The sequence below is a fragment of the Diadema antillarum genome, unplaced genomic scaffold, assembly GCF_040938485.1.
Source record: "Diadema antillarum isolate AM-2024a unplaced genomic scaffold, OU_Dant_1.0 seq00001002_RagTag, whole genome shotgun sequence".
NCBI classification, from domain to species: Eukaryota; Metazoa; Echinodermata; class Echinoidea; order Diadematoida; family Diadematidae; genus Diadema; species Diadema antillarum.
Window position 1 is genome coordinate 54707 of NW_027271840.1, and position 20959 is coordinate 75665.

The 20959-nt window shown below is 39.3% G+C and overlaps 1 protein-coding gene across 1 annotated transcript; it reads left to right on the top strand.

The window, feature by feature from the left end:
* Nucleotides 1-1142: 1142 nt before the first annotated feature.
* Nucleotides 1143-19457, top strand: LOC139742483 (glycerol-3-phosphate phosphatase-like). The gene is made up of 8 exons (XM_071653020.1): nucleotides 1143-1164; nucleotides 7472-7539; nucleotides 10923-11015; nucleotides 11968-12108; nucleotides 12641-12700; nucleotides 13488-13638; nucleotides 15384-15483; nucleotides 17113-19457. The coding sequence occupies exons 2-8, from the start codon at nucleotides 7537-7539 to the stop codon at nucleotides 17333-17335; spliced, it is 771 nt and encodes a 256-aa protein (XP_071509121.1). The 5' UTR covers nucleotides 1143-1164; nucleotides 7472-7536; the 3' UTR covers nucleotides 17336-19457.
* Nucleotides 19458-20959: the final 1502 nt, after the last annotated feature.

Consider the following 20959-nt stretch of genomic DNA (forward strand, 5'->3'; position numbering starts at 1 on the left):
CCCGCGGGGACCGCGGGCCGGTATCCCGTTCTGCTGGTATCGGTGGTAGCGTGAGCCACTCTCAGCAGCGTGCCGCGGTGTGGACACCTACCGAACGAAGACGATTCGACATAGATATATTTGTTTCATTTTTCTTACTGAAATTATTCCTTTGCCCATAAAATGTCACCAAGGATTGAAAACACATGCACCTATATGAAATACTATATTTTATTGTTGGTTATGAGCATCTTATGGAAATTTCTCAACAAATTTCACCTTACCAAACAGGATGTCGTCACAAGTTGGGCTGGTATCGGTGGGAGGGGGTCTGGTGGCCAGGGAGCGAGCGAGCGGCACGCTCAGCCTAGCCTCTCAGCTAGCAGCTAGCTAGGCAGCGCGAGTCCCACGATATGGAAACCGAACAAGTACGAACGAAGACGAATCGACATACTGTAGACATTTGTTTCATTTTTCATACTGAAATGATTCCTCTGCTCATGAAAATGTCACTAAGGATAGAAAACACGTATAACTATGTAAAATACTATATTTTATTGCTGGTTATAAGCATTTAATGGAAATTTCTCAACAAATGTCACCTTACCATACAGGCTGTCGTCACAAGAAAAAGCTCCGTCACCGAGATTCTCAGAGCAGGGAAGATACCGTGAAATATTGCTTCGCAGCATCAGAAAATAAATAGGAATTGCCTTAAAAATGCGATAAAACATTTTTTCATACATCATTCCACTAACCTATGCCATTTTAATGACTAAAATGTGTTTCATTCTGCAAAAATCTGGCACAAATAAAGTTGGGTCGAGTTGTCCAATCGCAAACCTGACCCTGGACAACTCGACCCGGTCGAGCTGTCCAGGGGTAGGGACGACTTGTCCACGGACGACTTATCCCGCGGTCGAGTTGTCCAGGAACCCTCTGGATCTATCTGCAGCTGCTCGGGAAAGATACGGCCGATCATGCGACGCTCGTATAAGCGCGCGGGGTGGCTCTCGCGACCCGTGGCGCACTGGCCGTGTGGATTGAGTAAGTACTGTGGCATATGTGGCTGAGTGAGCTGAACTGACACATGTTACAATATTATGGCAACTTGTCGCAAATTAACGAAGCAACTAGTAAAAGAATTTCTGGATTCCATCGACACAATATTACTTGACTGCGATGGTAAGTGTAAATATTGTAGTGAACATAGATTATGATATTCAAAGTGTTTTGACTGGGTCTTACTCGCGCTCGTCCAACGAATAGTCATCTACAGTCCCACTTACTGAAAAAGGCGTGGGCGTGTGTTTGCGAGTTAAAGCCCCCCCCCCCCCCCCCCATGATGTAATATTGTGTAGCGGTTTTAAATACCTACAATTGCCTTTCTACAAAGACTTCGTGAGGAATGGCTGCTATTTTGAAAGTACATGTCTGTGTGTGACTGCCAATCACTCTCTGGCTCTGATTAATGTCAGTGATCAACTATTAATGGTCCATGTTAGAATTTGAATAGCAGAATTAATTTACTTTTGTCTTTAGGTAGAGCTATATTTATTTAGACCAAACGGTTACCATTTTTAGTACCAAGTAGAAGTACTTCTAAATTACTAAAGTTAGAACTCTAACTTTGTTACAGATATAGAGTTCTAACACTAACACTAACAGTTAGAAATCTAGGGCAGGGGGTCTAGACCACTGCGCAGCCACAGGTAAATTATGATATTACCAGACAGCATGGTAATGGTATTGGTAGGGTAATTCCGGACACGCACATTTTTGTGTATTATTGATGACATTCAGTACGCGCGATTGCGCGAAGTGTTGGTCTTTTGAGAGTCTTATAAATTTTAGGTCATGTCCTTGATTTTCTTATCACAAACATGTAACGTTAAATTTCTCTATAAAATTCCTCGGGTCGTGTTGGCTTTAAATGTAAATTACAGATACATTTTATGTACTAAACTATCCAACAAATGCGTAGGTCTATGATGGTCCCATGCTTAGTGTATTTCATACAACATACAAGTTGCTGTAGATGTAATCTTGATTTTTATAAATTCACCAAGTTACACAATATTAGTAGACAATCTATGCAACAATACAGATTTTACGCCACCAATCTATTAGAAAGTAAACACAAACACATTACCAGCACAAAAATAGAAAAAGTGCAGTGTAGAGCAACTCGCCAAATACAGATGCTACAACACCTGAGTTATGAGAAGAGATTACAACATCTCAAAATGCCATCTCTTGCCTACAGACGCCATAGAGCAGATATGATTCAGATGTACAAAATAATGCATGGCTTAGGCCAAGTAAAAAAAGAAACCAGTTTCTCGTCCTCGCGCGCATCGATTTTGGCCGCCGCGTCAATTTTTTTACTATTTACTATTTTCAAAATGGCGCTGAAAATACCAAGAAATTCATAATTCTCGTCCCAGCCTGCTCCCCGCCCGCATCGATTTTCAGTTGCCGCATCGACTTTTTTGTTATTTACTATTTTTTCGGCCGCCGAAAAAAAAAATTGACAATTCACCTACCAATCGTGATGTCTTATTTAAGCGTCCTCTACTTAGCTGTAGTACAGCTGTAGCTTCTGTAGTGCGTATGTAATAATGCATGCATTTCACACTGCGAGCTCGGCAAGAAGGAATGACCCACAAAGCAGTTGAACTGTAGTTGGATAGGCGGGCCTGGGCTGTGATGTATAGCGCACTCGGTACGTCGTGATGTAGACAGGACGTTGAGCACCTTCTGTACATTTCTCTCATGCTGTTGCCCGCTTCATGTGCTGCTAGATTGATTGCGCAATGTAACCACAAACCCCGTTATAACGAGGTCCGTGAGACCGGCGATACCACCTCGTTATAACCGGTACCTCGTTATAACCATACTCATCAAAAACAAAGAAAAACATAAGCATGACGTCATATACCCATCAATGAAACTTAGACATATCCTTTGCGTTGTTATTACACAATTATTAAGCGTTATTATTGAGAGAATAAAGGGAGATTTGTGAATTAGACGAAGAAATAGAGGCTGAAATGATAAGTTAATTCTTTATTGTAATTCTTGTTTGTGAAGCTTTTTCTAAACACCAGCGCAAATATGGGGGCAAATATATAGAGTAACATACAGGCCTTGTTTACCGTATAGGCCTAACTTGCTAGGTATTTTTACGCTGTTGGTGCCCAGCGGGAATGTGATGATTTCATGAATCATTTCGGCTGTAATCGTGTACACATGTACAATGTATATATGATCGTTGCGCCCAAATGGATTAAAAATGCGTTCTTTATTTTCTTCCGAAAATCTCTTCGCGTTTTGTACGACCGTTCTTGAAAAATATATCTAAATGAAAAAAAAAAAAATCTAAAAAAATATCTATATGTGACAGTATTGAATGTGGGAGGTTGTCATCCTGTTTACGCAAATCTGTACCAGATCTATTCAAACTAATAAATGCGTTTGTTTCTTTTTCTGATTTAGGTTAACATGCGTCATTCAACTTTTTTACGCTACTGTCACCTGGCGAGATCGCGATGATTTCAGAGTAGTTGTTTACCGCTAACTTGCGAGGTATTTTACGCTGTTGGTGCCCAGCGGGAATTCGATAATTTCATGAATCATTTGGCTGTAATTTTATACAATGCATGATGGTTGCGCTCGAAGGGATTAAAGGTGCGTTCTTTATTTTCTTCCGAAAATCTCTTCGCGTTTTGTACATCCGTTCTTGAACTGTTGAGTGCGTTTGTTTCTATTTCCGAGCACCGATTAAGTAGGTTGAAATGCGTTATTCATCAATTTTTACGCTACTGTCACCCGGTGAGATCGCGATGATTTCATTAATTATTTCGGCTTTAATCATACACACTCATATTCAAATTATCATTCGTTAAATGATAATGAACAAATCCAAATCTATTCAAACTAATACATGCGTTTGTTTCTTTTTCCGAGCACAGATTAAGTAGGATAACATGCGTTATTCAACTATTTTTACTCTACTGTCACCTGGCAGGATCGCGATGATTTCACTAATTATTTCTGCTTTGATCATACACACTCATATTTAAATTGTCATTTGTTGAATGATAATGAAAAAATCCAGATCTATTCAAACTAATAAATGTGTTTGCTTCTTTTTCTGAACACCGATTAAGTATAGGTTAACATGCGTTACTCAACTATTTTAACGCTACTCAATAATTGTCACCCGGCGGGATCGGGGCGATGATTTTATTATTTCGGCTTTAATCATCCAAACTCATATTTGCTCAAAACCAGCAAAAGAACTGGAAGTTGGAACTAAAATCGGAAAGGATATAATGATGAGGTGCACACACATTCCAATTGTCCATTTTTGGTCATGATTTCATTGTCGCTACATGAAAAGTTTTTGAATGCGTTATCTATTTTTTTCTCGTTGCGCTGTGGTCTGACCTCATAGCACGCACGCGTTTCTCGCGAAAAAGAAAATCGAATGATTATGTTTAATGATTTAGTAGGAACATCGGAAGGTGTTCCTATGTCTTATCGCGTGATTAAGAAGAAAACATGGAAGGAACGGTTCTCTGCAAAACGGGAAAAGACGTGGATAGCGAGATTTCGGTTTCCAATGTTTCATTTGTCGCGTGTTTGAAAGCAGCAATTTGGTCAAGAAATGGAACCTCGTTATATCCGATCAAATTGCTTATGTTTTTCTTTATCATGATTTACCGAAATTGTCCTCGTTATAACCCGAATCTCGTTATAACTGAACGCGTTACAACCGATTCGTTCTGCCATTACACGCAAAGGAAAACGGGACCGACGCGATCACCTCGTTATAAGCGGTTCCTCGTTATATAACCGAACTCGTTATAACGGGATTTCACTGTAGTAGAGGAGACCAGCCAGCCAGCATAGCATCGTTCTGGAGCTGGAAAAAAAAATCGTGGAGTGATGGAGAGAACCGATCTCAAGCACACGAGTGCACAGCGAACGGCTTTAGTATTCAACTGGTTCGTATTCTGTCTTTCAGTAAAAAGGAAATCAGGTGGTTGTTTCACAGGGTTGACAATTGGCAGTACTGTCTGCGGCATTTTAAATCCTTGAGCGAATAAGTTTTCATGTGAGAAAAGATCTAACTCAGTAAGTTTGTGTTGTGTTGAAAGGCAAAAATAATGCTGTGCATTTCCAGAGATATTATGGTTGGATTCGTAGGTTCAACAAGTGATGCATAAATGTGTATATTTTATGTTAAAAAAATGTGTTTCTTTTCCATACCCTTGATATGACTGAATGAATACAGTCACAGTGTAGTTAAATTGGTATACTTGTCATGCATAAACAGCAATATACGCAGATTTGGTATTAAATTGTGCATCACTCAAATGATAAGTGGTTTATATCACTGCTGCTTCTTGGTAGCACTGTAATGATGGCCATGGAAGAAATGAAGGGAGAATGTGACTTACCTTCACAGGTACATGTTTTACAACATATGTAGTTTTGGTATACAATCATTCATCATCCAAATGATGAGTGATTATCAAATGACTTTTTAGAACATGAAGAAACATCTTTAAATGTTTAATGCTATAATGCCATATCAGTCAGTATCATTTTGACATCCATCTGCAATTATTGAACAAGCCAGTTTCCAGTTGAATGTGCTACAATAATTGTACTGTGAAGAAATGCAGATACATACCAGCTGTGTGGACACAAAAAGTCACAAACACAAATGATAAATAAAGCAGTGTTTTGAATATCATGGAATTCATTTCAGTCGTACATTTGTTGAAAGACATGTTTTATACCTGTTTCAATTTATAGCACAATACATCAGAATTGCAAGTACACTGGTATCAGAAATGCCATTACAACACTAAATACCAGTATTAAGATGGCCATTTTCCCTTCGACATCTGTAGTGGAAAGAAAAAGCAAATGTATTTCTGCATGCATGAAGTTTCATTTCAAGTATGGTACATATATCTATTTGTTTGAAAATGCACATAGTGCAGGCAAGACATACACTTGGGACCTGGTCTCTCATGCAAACACAGCTACCAGAGTGATATTTCATTTCGTAAATTGGATATAGAAAATAGTAAAGCCCTCTCTCGTTACCTTTCTCAGAATTACCGGACGAGAAACATATATTACTTTCATTTTGACAATGCTCGAAAAAATAGTAAGATATCAAATAGTAAGGACCTCCCTCATCGCCTTGCTCAAAAAACCCGGACGAGAAACTGCTTTCTTTTTTTACTTGGCCTTAGATGATCTTGATCCGGCACACTTCTTTGACCATCCAACTGATAGTAGATACTAGAACCCGTGGCCATCGATATAGGATTGCCAAGAAGAGAGTTTACTCAAGGCTTAGGCATGGATCCTTTTCTCAGAGATGTATTAATGAATGGAACAACCTCCCATCTGCTGTGGTGGAGAGTACATCAATTAAAGTCCAACTTGTCGAAATTTTTGTCGTTAAGAAAAGACCAATTTGACCCAGAAGATTCCTTTGCCTGTCCATGTTCATCAACTGCTGTACAGCGCCACTAGACTTGTGTTTTAATCTGGATTCTTCGTCCTGATGATAATGAGAGGCAAATAAGTTATTAACTTTAAATGCCTACCATGTACTTCCAAGGTATATTTCCAAGGTATAATACCTATCTCATTAATCAATCTGTAGATTCAGTAGTCATCCCATCCCTTTGTACATGTACATTGGGTATAACTTAAGGGTATATGGTCACATAGTCACACTCTTGGATATGGAACTGAAGACGTGTTCAGCTGTGTGTTACTTACTACTAGAAACCCCAGTGAATGAACAAGTGTAAGTCTATCCCCCACTGTAATACTCTAAAAAATAGAGTCCCTGTATTGTACAAAGTCATTTGCACTAGCCTAGCAAATAGACCTACACTTGCTACACGTGTAGGAATCTCACTATTTCTATCAGTGCTACGAGTGTAAATACTATAGACCGATTCTGTGACGCGCTATGTGTATTTTTGGCATGGGTAGCGCCATTACTGCGGTGTCTCAGCCGACCCCCCCTCCCACTCCCCCACCCCTCTCCCTACATTAGCACGCACACGGAATGAAAAACTGATGCATGGTTGCTTTAGCCAATGGGCGTCTCGTACTGAGTGCGCGAATGCTTGCTTAGTGCGCGAACCTTTGTTACAAGTGCGCGATAAACATGTTGCCCGTGGGGTGGGGGAGAGGAGGGGGGGTCGGATGGGACACCGCAAAATGAGCTAATGGCTGCGCCCAGTGCTACAAATTGTCTGCTGCCCTCAACGAACCTGAATCGGTCTATGCTTGCTAGTAGAGTTTGAGGTTGAAGCCGTCTACAAAGTGTATACATCAGCAATCAATAGCAGCTGTTGGATTGGGGACGTTCATATGCATTTTGACAATAACAGGCTTGTATTATATACAAATTGTTCATTTCATTTTTCTCTCTTTGCATCCATAGGGGTCTTATGGCACTCTGCCACACCAATACCTGGGGCAGTGGACACCATTAACAAACTTAGATCAATGGTAAGTGTCTGTTTTTTGTGCCTGCTCTGGCCATATCCAAACCTATAACTTTGCTGTATACTAGATGAATAATAATAATGATAATAATAATTGCATTTATATGGCGCTTCATACTGACGTTTCTAAGCGCACTTTGCTACTCATACAAATAGACCAGAAAACACAATAACATTAACAAAATTAACGTTAACAGTAACAAAAGAAGAAGAAAGAAAAGAAAAGAAAAGAAAAATACATGTGATACAATGGTACAATAATTGATAACTGTGTGCGCCTCCAGAAAAAAAAAAAAATATATATATACAACAGCTGATTAAACAGGTGAGTTTTAAGAAGAATTTTAAATGATTCGACAGATGAGGCATTCTGAATATAAAGAGGAAGTTTATTCCAAAGAGTGGGAGCAATGGAAGAGAAGGCTCGGTCACCATAACGGGTTTTTGTACGTGGGCCATGAAGTAATTGGAGAGAGGAAGATGAACGGAGGGGTCTGGCAGAAGAGGAGGAGCGGAGAGAGACAAGGTCTTGAAGATATATGGGTGCAAGATTACGTGTGATTTTGTACGTCAGAAGTAGGATCTTGAAAGTAATACGGGAATGTACTGGAAGCCAATGGAGTGAGCGGAGAACAGGAGATATATGGTCATGTCTCCTACTAAGGGAGACTAATCTAGCGGCTGAATTTTGGATACGTTGGAGAGGGGATATGTGAGAAAGAGGGAGGCCGGCAAGGAGGGAGTTGCAGTAGTCCAGATAGGAGGAGACGAAGGCATGGACGAGCCGCTCAGCTGATGATTGATCAAGCAGACGCCTGATCTTCCCTATTTTGAAAATACCCCATGATGCAGACTTACAAATGTTTGTGATATGGTGTTTAAGAGTTAAGTGTTTGTCCAAAGTAAAGCCAAGGTCTCTAACACAGTCAGAGACCTTAATAATCCCATCCCGAGTAGTTAGATCTGGTAGAGGAACTGTGCTCCTAAACTGTGAAGAGAAATGGATGAGTTCAGACTTGTCTTCATTCAGACGGAGTCTGTTGGCAGTGGACCAGGTTTTGATGTCGTTGAGACATTCTCTCAGTGAATTAACAGCAGCAATCCTATCGCCAGGTGACATAGTTATGTAAATTTGAGTGTCGTCAGCATACATAGCGTAGTTGACTCCATGATGACAATTGATGATTCTGGTGAGTGGACCTGTATAGAGGAGAAAAAGAAGGGGGCCGGCAACGGATCCTTGCGGAACTCCGCAGCTGATAGGACTAGGACGTGACCAGGTCCCATTGATTATCACCCTCTGTGTGCGATCTTGAAGATATGACTTGATACATTGGATGGCAGTGCCTGTGATGGAATAGTCATTACTAAGTCGTTGTAGTAGCAACGTGTGGTCGAGCGTGTCAAACGCAGCCGAATAGTCAAGAAGAAGAAGAGCAGCCTCATTGCCCTTGTCGACAGCAAGAAGGAGATCGTTGAGCACTTTCAACAATGCAGTTTCTGTTGAGTGGAGGTTGCGGTATGCTGACTGGTTTGTAGGAAGCAGATGATTACTGTCAACATAAGACATTAACTGTGTAGACACAATCCTTTCAAGAAGCTTACTCACAAATGGCAGATTGGCAATTGGTCGGTAATTGCTCAGGACATCGGGATCTAGGTTCGGTTTCTTCAACAGAGGGGAAACAAGAGATGTCTTGAAAGGTATTGGAACTATACCCGATGACAATGATGTGTTAATGATGTTTTTTAGAACCGGAAGCAGCTCATCAAGGCACTCTTTGAGCAGCCAAGTTGGAAGAGGGTCCAGACTGCAAGATTTTGGTGGAGATAGCATGATGAGACGTCGAAGCTGTTCATCAGTGACTGGATTAAACTCGCTCAGGTTGCAGTTCAAAGAGTTCTCAGGAGCCTGGACGGATAACTCCAAATGGTTCACGTCAAATACAAAGGAAGACACAATATCATCGATTTTCTTCATGAAGAATATACTGAACCTGTGCGCCAGTTCTGAGTCAGATGAGTGTTCAGGATAAATAGCAGAGTCAGAAGGGGTGGACAGTTTCTTCACGAAGTTGAATAGTCGTTTCGAGTCAGCATTGGCGATCTCTTTTCTCAGGTACTGGGACTTTGCATCAGTAATCAGACTGTAGTACAGCTCACATTCTTGACGATACAGGTCCATGTCAGTCTGCATGCCGGACTTCAACATGCGACGTTCAGCACGACGCCTACGCCTCCTGGCCTCCCTAACCTCATCAGAGAACCAAGGGGCATTGGGTCTAATTGTCACAGTCACGGTTTTAACAGGGGCATGCTTGTCCAACAGATTACTCAGCATGTCATTATACATTGAAATTGCTTCTGTAGGACAAGATGTACACTGGGAAGTCAACAAAGCCTGTTTAATATCCTGGCGGAAAGAGTTGGTGTCAATATTGCGAAGCTTTCTAAAGCTTACTTTCCTTCTAGGATTTGGTGGGCCTTTAAGATTAATGGCGGAAAGAATGGCGGACTGATCAGATGGCAAAGATGGCAATACAGTGATATGGGAAATAATATCTTCAGATTTCCTACTAAAGACTAAATCAAGTGTGTGGCCTGCTTGGTGAGTGGCACCCTTAACATGTTGATGAAACCCAAAGGCTTCTTTAGAATAGATCAATTGAATGTAGAGAGCCAGGCTTTAGACCACTGTAAAGCTCTTGCCTGAAGTATCTATTAAACAATCCTTGAACTCCAGTGTATTCAGCCACAACTGACATACTGGTACACATTTGCATTGCTATGTCATGTGTCAGGATTCTATTTCTCAATCTCTTTAGACCTTGTGGTAAACATTTTGAGGGTTGACACAACTCTTCTAGCTGAATACAACTTAATATCATTATATACGGGGCTACTGTAATATTGGTTCAGTAAGATAACATGCTGTTGCTTTCTCCTTTTTTTTTTTTCAAATCCTAATTTAGTCTTTAGAATTTGTGTACTGTTGACAAGAATGAAAGGAAATTCAACAGGTTATCTTGTATACTTTCTTCATATCGAAAAAGTTAAATTGTACCATATTAAAAGAAAGAAAGAAAACTACCCTACCTGTAAACCTAAGTCATGTAACTGTAATCTAGAAGAAAATAGTTCATTGTTGCTGTTGTCGGTGTTTTGTTTTGTTTTGTTTGTTTGTTTGTTTTTTTTTTTTTTTGGGGGGGGGTGGAGGGGGGGGGGAGCATCATGGTACTATGAAAGGAAATTCTTCCAGGAACATACCTATGTGTAGTTAAATTATGTGCACTCTCTTTGCATACCATCCTTCAGAGAATGCACAGTACTTTCTATGAGATGAGATTAACTTTGATTGTTCTTTTGTTTTAAATTTCATCCTTCAAGGGAAAGCAACCTCTGTTTGTCACCAATAACAGCACAAAGTCAAGAACACAATACCTGGAGAAGTTCAACAAGATGGGATTTGTGGTTTCCAAGGTACGATCCCATCTGTCAGCAAGTGCAAGCTCATATCACTTTAGTAGTGATCTCCTGGAACATTGTACAGTTTAGTTTTCTAATTGTTATACTCTAGTACAGAAAGTGATTGTGGTGCCCAGTCAGCCCCAGTGCCTGTTTTAGTGCAGGATACAGTAATATTATGTTTGTTAATTGTTGATAACATTGTCATTTTTCCAAGCTACATACAAGGTGTGCCCATAAATCATGAGTACAACTTCAGTCAGGGCAGGTGCATGACTACAACATTGATCTGTTAATACTCTTTTAGTCTTTATACATGTACTCTTGAAAAATGATATTAAGATAACCATTTATTTTGATAGGTTCCTTTAATATTGCATATATGCCATTGAAATTTTGGAAAATTACTCATTTTCACTGTTATGTCTGGAAAAAAAAAATTAACAAAGACTATTCCGAATATTTTTATTTGTCATAACGTGATGATGAACCTAGGTGATTTTCAACTCTTTTTGTACATATTGATTGGATGTAGTACTATGATCCAGTAAATAATGATCATTATCATGCTATCATCATTCTGTCACTACTATTACAGTAGTAATATGACACATATTCATAACTTAATCAATTACAAGTGACAATCATAGTTAATCAATCAGAAAATTCTTGCAAGAAAGTTCTCAGAATTCAATCAATTATTATTACACTTCAGTTATCAAGCAGCTTTAAATAGATACCCAATTTGCCCTACTTTTTTGCAAGAAAAATATCTTAGAAAAGAAGTATATTGTAAGATTATTTCCAACGTCAACTGTAGGTGCATTTTTCTTCCTTCAGTAATCTTCAAGTTTGTATGAGTAATCTGATGACGTACCACATATTGTTTGTTACAAAACATGTAGCACTCTGTTTTTTATTGCCAAAATCAGTGATTTCTCTCTCTCTCTCTGTGGTTGATGACCAGGACGAGATATTTGGCACAGCGTACATTGCAGCCCTGTACCTCAAGTACAAGATGAACTTCTCCGGCAAGGTCTACCTGATGGGGTCAAAGGGCATGGAAGAAGAGATGAAACTTCACGGCATCGCATACACAGGCACAGGAGTAGGTAACCTTTGACCCTGCCTCCTAGTTATTGTTCAATACAGAAGATAGCATGTGTCATGTTGTCACTCCGTTTTGATAGTTTGTATGTCCATCTAGATGTCTTGATTTATCTATCTACATGTAGTCACGACTTTTGATTTTTTTTTTCAACATTTCCTCATTCCAGTTACAATGTGGTGTCTGTTTCTTCATACAGTTTGTACATTGATATTACATAGTGACATGCGAAATTTTTGAAGTGATTTTTTTTTTCAGTGAAGAATTATGGAAGGCAAACTCTTGTCACATACACAGAACTACAAGTCTCATGTTGACTGATATTTTCTTCCAAAATTAAAAATTGAACATACTTTCTCCCTGAGAATGCCATTTTTTCAAATTTTCTAGACTGCAAAAGCAACAGATTTTACATTTCTGAGAGTATGCACTCTTTCCATGAATTTTCTAGGGTGTGAAAATTCAGCGTATGGATCAAATTAATGTTTGGCTTCCTTTCTGTCCTTTCCTGCTCTAAAATTTTCTTGAACAGCCTGACCATTCACCGGACAATGTATTGGAGCATACAGGGGAAGTAACACTTGATCCAGAGGTGAGTTGGTATGTGCACCTAACGGTAGATAGTTTTACTTAACTCTACCCTTTCATGTGTGCCATGGTGTAAACCCCCTATCCTAGTGAAACATTATTCAGCAACCACAATGCATGAATGCTTTCAAGAAACATTCTGCTTTTCAAAACCGTGTCGTAACTATTAATTTAAAGAAAACAAAAATCTTGAATGATTAAGTGATTTATGAATTGCCAACATATTTTGTGACAATGGTCCTGTTTCTCTTTCATAGTAACAAAGTTCTGTAAATTAAATGTCTGTTTGTGTGGAGGTTTATGAATATCACTAGTTCTTTCTAAACTCTCTGAAATATGAGATGTGCAGAAAAATTCAGGGTTCTCAATTCAGTGATGTTAAGATGAAAATTTTGCGGCAAAATTCCCCTCGGACTTGATGAATTAAATTGACTAGATACAGTGTGTATACATTTTCAGGAATATCTGATGGGATTTAAAAAAAAAAAAATGCTTCCTGCACATTGTACACTGTTTGCCTCTTTCGCTGCAGTTGTGCATGACCTCAGTTTATTGCTTGTTGATTTTCAGTCTGTTTATCATGATATCATAACTATCATTAAGTTTCCTTCATTTAAATGTCTTTGCAAATATACATAAACATTTATTTTTTCAGTGCTGTGCATAGGTAGTATTTTGTAACCATGACTACCAGTAAACATCCCCACAAAAAGTTGCACAGACTGATATTTGGTACCGCCATCCTGGTACTGTCATTGCAATAATGATCGTCATTTTCCTATGCTGAGTAGGTGAAGGGTGTCGTTCTGGGCTTCGACCACCACTTCAGCTACATGAAGATCATGAGGGCGGCATCATATCTCAACAGGCCCGGCAGCTTCTTCATCGCAACAAACGAGGACCCGCAGTTCCCTGTCAAAGGCTCAGATGTCGTTGTACCAGGTAGTCCTTGAAGACCATGGGTTCTCTTTTGTAGGGGTGTGTGTGTGTGTTGGGGGGGGGGGGAGGGGGATGAGGGGAGTGGTGTAGTAGGGGTGGGGCTCAGGTGGTTGCTGAAAGGGGCTTTAAATCTTTACAATACTGGGCTTTGTCAGCTGATTGGCACATCAACTGAAGTGCACCATTTGTTGATGTCTGGAAACCAATGGCCAATGAGTAGAGATCATCTACAATGTAATCCACTTTCCAGGTAATCCCCTTCCTGTCTCCATGGCCTTTCTGTATAGACTATAGAGAGAGGCTCATTGTTACACCTCAGTGCACTGGCTTAACTTTCAATTAGGTCAAGTTTGGGTGAGTTTTCTATACTGAATGCTATTGAAAAAGTTGAAAAAGCATGGCAAACACGGCTGAGTGCCTGACCACATGAAGGCTGTAATAACCAGGTGAGGACGGACTGATTTTGCTACAACACACATTTTCCCTTAGACACCTGAGCGAGTATACTCTGCTCTAGTCTCCAATGGGTTAACACACTTTAAAGGTCATGCACCACAGTTGTAATGGGAAGATAGTCAAGGATAAAACAGGGAGCAGTGTTCATTGCTATCTGGACACAGGGATGTTATACAGTAACCCTTTGTATGAAAATTGCAATACATGTATGTGGGTGTCAGTGAGTTTATAAAGACCAGACTTTCATAATGACATGCATATGAATGCAGCTACTCTGTAGTTCATGTTCCTTGTGTATCCCAGGGGTGCTATCTCATGTGGGGACATTTTTCTTTTGCTTGCTCTTTATTATGTGCATTGTGAGAGTAAAAACAGTTCCAAACGTTATTTTCATCAGGGTAGCATCCACACGCAAAATCAAGCAATCAATTGCTTTTATGTGTTGGTACCCAGGCATAACATCATAGACTTTGTACTTCCTCATGCTAGAGTGCTTTTGCACTTTGTTTATAATGAACAAGTAAGGTTGAGTAACATTAAAAAGGCCCATGAATACCAGCCAGATACACTTATTCTTACAGGAATAAGTCATGATGTTATTGTGCAATGTGTAATTGGTTTATGAGCACTAGGGAACCCTAAGCCTCGTGAAACTAGTTTTGTAATATTCAAATGAGACTTGAATTAACACAATTTTTACTGGCATAATATTAGTCCAGTGACATTAGCAACATTTTCTCATTATACCAGTATGTACACCATACAAAGAACTATGAATAGCATTTAGAAAAAGAAGAGAATAATAACAACAACAACAACAACAACAACAAAAATCTTTGACTTTAACAAAAAGCACCTGACAAGTGTAGGATGCATATTGCTAGAAGTGTTTTTGAAACATTAGTGATGCTAACTCTTGTTTTTTATTTGTATTCAGTAAAAAGTCAAACTAGTATTAAAGTGTCTTTTTTTTTTCTTTATTTCAAATTACTCCTTTGATTTCCAGGTTTATCATTTGAAAACAAAATCTGTTTCAAGAAGTGCTTTTCAATATACAATACATAAAAAGAGGGATTTTGGTCACAAAAATTGACTTGCAGAATCCTCCTTTTTTATAAACATTAAATTCAGAGAATAAGTTGAATCTTTGAGGTCAAACAAGCCAATGTCAGAGTTTTTCACCGACAGAAAGTTGCCTTTGCAAGGGAAACAATGTTTTGTTCTCTTTTCTTTTCTCTTTTCTCTGTTCTCTTTTCTTTTGTTTGCATGTGTGTGTTTTATCCAAAAACTAGGAACAGGCTCACTAGTGGTGCCAGTTGAAACTGCATCAAAGCGGAGAGCAACTGTCATGGGAAAGCCACAGAGGTTCATGTTTGAATGCATTCAAGAGAAGTAAGTGTGATTTGTGTATATGCCAGATGTAAAAAGCCAGCGACGTTTAATGAAAGAAAAATTGCCTGCCTCATTTTATGGCTTTCAAACATTGACAAAAAATGGGGACGCTTGTTTTGCTAATTACGTTTGAGTTAGTTTGACGAGTTACAGTGTATTCAATCTGGTGAACTGGACTAACAGGAGAATAACATAGAGAGAAACAACAGTGTACTAGACTGAACAAGCTATCATGCTGAAGATAAAACGTTCAGTTTTCCTCGAGTGTTCAACCAGATTGTCAGGCAATGAAACCTACATGTAGCAGTGATATGTTATTTCTGGCCCATCACTGTCATGAATGTCTCTCAGATCTGTGGTCTCTCATCTTGAGCAAATCCCATCCCTAGGTAGCAATGATCATTCAGTGCTGCAGTCTGCCATTAGCTAGTCAAGAATACAAATATTGACTGCTCATGAGGACGATGGTGGAAATAATCTTTCCCAAGGTGCTTTTCATACCGACCCTTCTATCACCCTGAGGCGTTAGCCACCATCCACCACCATCCCAATACAGAGCAATTAATATTTGTCTTTAAGATATATACCTCATTGTTTAAGGCTAGGTTTAACTAGTTACTAGCTATGTCAAGATCTTGGGCTAGTCAAATACGAAGTAGATTCTTGGTCTAGCCCTACAGTATGCCTAGTTCTATCGTAGAGCTAAACAGGCCACAGCGCTTGCTTGCATTGTTTTCGTACATTTCGTAGACTAGCCAGGATTACTCACTTGGCCTTCTGCGAGCTCCGTGACCTGCATAAAATCTTGACTGAAGATTACAGTATCCAACTTCCCGTCGCTTGTATTTAATTCGATATTTCCAACATTGTCTGTTGAGATTTGTCTTTGCTTCATACAAATCCTAGAGTATAACTGCTCCAAATCCTCTGGCTCCGCATTCAACTCACTTCAAATCACGGAGGAGCACTCACCATGCCATGTCGAAACATGCCTGTGCGCTAATAGCTAGTGTGTGTGATGATTGTGCATGTGTTAAAATATGTAGGATGCGCGTATTACAGTGAACATCCTTGGAGGGGGTGCGGACACCGCGCGCAAAGTCTGCGTGTACTTGTTAAGTGTGCAAAAGTTGAGGAGGGTTTACAGATTCTATCACCAGGGTTTTGACTTACTATTACAAGGGGTTTGGCTTTCTATCACTTGACTTGAAAACCCTGAGGCAATGATAGACGGAACTGCGTCGTGTCACATGATATACTTTTGACCAATCAGTGATAAGAATCTCAAGTATGAGGTTTATAACACAATTTCAGTAATTTGAAATGGTGCCATTCCAATGCACTCAAGCAGAGCTTTTTATCAAAAAATTTATGAAGTAGCTGCATGGAAACACTAAGCTTAATCCAAGCAAACCATCTTCGAGAAATGATAAAAATGTCTGTCACAAGCCACTCAGCAGCTTGTTATGTATAGGAGATTATTTGCTGAGGTACATTGCTGAATATTTTGGGGCTATCTTTCCAAAGATAGCATCATTCAAACGAAGTTCACCCTGCTCAGTCTCAACTGAGAAACTCTTCTAACTCCAGTTGGACATCTGTTTCACACCTTTGCTGTCCGTGTTCCAGGTTCAAGGTTGACCCCGCGCGGACCGTCATGGTGGGCGACCGCCTCAGCACGGACATTCTCCTCGGCAAGAACTGTAGCCTGCAGACACTGGCCGTACTGACCGGTATCACCAACGAGGAGGAGATCCTCCGTTGCCAAGGTAGCGAGAGTCCGGAGGAGAGGAGGATGGTGCCCGACTTCTACATCGAGTCCATTGGCCATTTAGGCAAACTTATAGAATGATAGATGTACCAACATAGGTCTCATGCAGTTTAAAGGGATAACATGTTGGTTGAAATTTGGCTTTCAAAATCTAACTTTTTGCTAGATAATTGAAACCACAACTGACATCTGAAAGAGCATACACTTCTAAGAATGATTCAAAGTTTATTTGATGAAATTCCATTTTGAAATCCTGAGATATCCCAAAACAAAGTGAAACAAAGTGGTCCTGATGAAAGGTGGGTCCCACCTTTTATAAGAACCTCTGTGTTTTGGACATTTCAAAAGTGATTTTCATCAAATAGACTTTGAATTCCTCTCTTTCATATGCTCTTTCATATTTCATATTAAAGAGATTTTCGTCATCTCACAAAAGAGTTGGAAACATAAAGCCCCATCTCAATCAAAACTGTACCATCCCTTTTTACCACTTGCCTTCCATAAAGCCTCATTTCTGTGGAAACACAATCCTTGGTATCAAACTGAACCTGTTGTGATGCTGCTGCATTACACTTACATTTGGTTTGTGCAACATCATTCTATTCCCCATTGTTACACAGTTTGGCTGTGGTGTGGGGAGTCACTATTTGGTGTGCCAGTTTTGTCATATAGTCCAGAGCAGCTTGCAAAATGCAGAGAGTGTGAAAATTGTGTCCAAGAGCATATTTTATATATATGTTATATTATAATCTGTGAAAATTTAAGATGCTGGTATGCCTCAGGTTAGCTTTGTTTTGTTTTAATATACTGCCATCACAGTTGTATTACCCTGTTCATCATCATATTATTATCATCATCATTATTGAAGCCACTCACAACAGCCTTGTTACCTCTGCTAAGGAAGGACATTATGTCTTTGTCGACGTTGGTTTGTCTGTTTGCAAAATGATTTAAAAAGTTGTGGACGGATTCAGATGCAACGTATAGGAAAAGTTGATAATGACACAAAGAACAGATGATTAAATTTTGGTAATGGTCGAGAAATTTTTGTGAGTTTTTGAAGGATTTTTGATATTTTAGCAGATAGGGTCAATGAACTTTGGATATCAAGCTGCACATATTCAAGGTTTGCTTAGGCGTACTAATAAAGTGCATGTTCTGCTTGAGGCGCCATGCAGCATGCAGGAAGCTGCTGATGAAAACAAAAGGCTTGTATATTGGGAAATTTGGTGATTTTCGACACTAGTGAATGGGTGGAAACGAGCTGCTGGGCGGACATCTGCGCTCTCCGAATGTTTTTCTAGTAATAGATGTGAATTTGCATTCATATGTTGGCCCATCTGTTCTCTCAAACCAACAACACTGGTTACCAGAGATTGTATCCGTGGCAGGTGAAAAACTTTGTAAAACAAACAGACAAACAAACAAACAAACAAATAAACAAAAAAGAACAGTAAAGATAGCTCATAAAGTGAATGCTGCTTGTGGGAATTTGCAATGGTTGTCACAGAGTATAAATACGTTTAAATATGCTATCAAAACTAAAGACAGTGAAGTGTGAATTTGAATTATTTCGGCTTATTTTAGTTGATGCTAGTGTGGAAAGTTGGAATAATCTCCCATATTAATTATCAGCCTAGAACCCGCTCGTTTGCATTCTTGACTGATGATGACATGGTCAAGTTGGTGCACTTCATATCAGATCTACAGATGTGCTGAAAATACATTGTACTCATAAAGGAAAACTGACCCCTAGTCTGCCGAACCGGAAGGTGGTGGATCTGATGCAATATTGATTGTATGTTGGATGATGAGATCATGCGGGGAATACTGTATAATATTATGCCATATATATTTAGCAGGTTTAGTATTTTGAGAATCAGGACTTCCTATCAAATTTGTGAGTGGTTAAATTCACGATCATGGAGTATAGTACTGAATGGAGAAATGTATGCATTCACGTCACATTCATGTCGGGATCAGAGTCAATATTTTTGTGTGTCTTTAAAATTTACGAATAGCACCTGACTTGCAAAATTCACAGACATACAAAACTCGCAGAATATTCAGTCTATACAGTAGGTTTATTAGTCCTCCTTTGATATTCCTGTTCAGTCCAAATCGTCTGTATGCAGGAGAATGACTCTTTGATCACGGGTAGAATTCTTCAAAACTTCTTTTCTGGTCAGTCGTATTTACAGATAGTCACTGTGGGCTTGCACTAATTTTCTGTTGAACCCTTTTGATCTCTGCATGTTCAATTATTACACACGTGGCCGAGTTTCATTTGCTAGGGAAATCCCCCAGTGTCCCAGTTTCACTCCTATGAAGAAGAATTCCATTACTAGAGTCGGCTGCAGTTGTTCATCTTATATCTTCAAAGAAATGTAGCATGACAAAATTGACTACTTTTGTACCAAAACTCAGTTCTCTAGAAGCACACCTGCTAATCTCTACCACATCATAAACTTTCAGGCCCGAATTCACGAAGGTGGTACAATTGAAACCATGGTTTAAACCATGGACAGTTTGTATGGAGCGCCAAGTGCTGCATTGCCTATTTCATTATAAAATCAGTCATTTCGTTACAAAATGATCATTTCATCAATGAAATGACTAATTTCGTAACAAAGTAGGCCATGCGACACTTGACGCTCCATACAAATTGTTTCAATAGTACCACCTTCGTGAATTTGAGCCTCAATGTCTGTGTGAATGTCTTTCTGTGTCTGGTGGGTGTAGGAGACTGCGGATTGTGACAATTTAAGTTTGAAATGCAGCGATGTGTGCAGTGTCGTGCCACATGCGTTTTCTTAGCTTTATCACAGGAATTCGATTGCGAGTCTACTATAAAATTAGAGCCATTGTTTGTTATTTAAGTTTGGTATTAAAGCACTTTCATAGAGCAAAATGGTCCAGTTGACTTCCTGCAATCTCTTCCCTATTTGGTGTAATAATGCCTCTGCCATATAATGTGTATTGTTCTTGTGTGTGTGTGTGTGTGTGTGTGTGTGTGTGTGTGTGTGTGTGTGTGTGTATGTGTGTGTGTGTGTGCATGGGTGTGTTTTATAAAGTGTATTATTTTTTATAAAATGAAAATATTTGGAAAATGTTGAAGCTAGTTCTGCAGTTGCTTTGTAGCATGAGAAGTGAAACATAGTTTGTTGCACATAAATAATAATTTCTGAATCTGTCATTGAAAGAGAATATTGTTTGATAAAAGTTCAATAAGAAACATGTACAATGTGCATGCATGTGTACTGTTTAGATGTTTGTTTGTGTATTTGTACTACACTGTACTTTGGTGTCTTTCTTCAAATTTCTTTGGAGGAGAACTCACACGTACTTGATGCACGCAGAGATTCAAGTTCACTCTAGAAACTTTGTGGTTTTAAACGGGAAAAGCTATCCACATTCTGTGTCATCACCAGAAATCCAAGTCTTGTGCCAAACTCATGTAAAACCACAGAGTTCTTTTCCGCAATAAAGTAATTGTGTTCTTGCTCATATTTTCAACATTTTTTTCTTTCTTCTTCTGGTTGTTGAATACACATTGCAATGCTTCGGTTTTGAGATGTGCATGTATTCATGCTGTGCTTTGAAGTTGTCATACACAGATCTCATTTCATGAAAAATGTTCGGATAACAATTCATGCTAGAATGGCAGCCAGCGTCTGGTAGGAAGAGCCAAATCAGGGAAATAAG

Bases quoted from the DNA above. Each gene is read 5' to 3' on its own strand.
- LOC139742483 (XM_071653020.1), top strand. The intron at 11,016-11,967 runs GTACGATCCCAT...GTTGATGACCAG, and splicing joins TGGGATTTGTGGTTTCCAAG to GACGAGATATTTGGCACAGC. The intron at 12,701-13,487 runs GTGAGTTGGTAT...TATGCTGAGTAG, and splicing joins AAGTAACACTTGATCCAGAG to GTGAAGGGTGTCGTTCTGGG.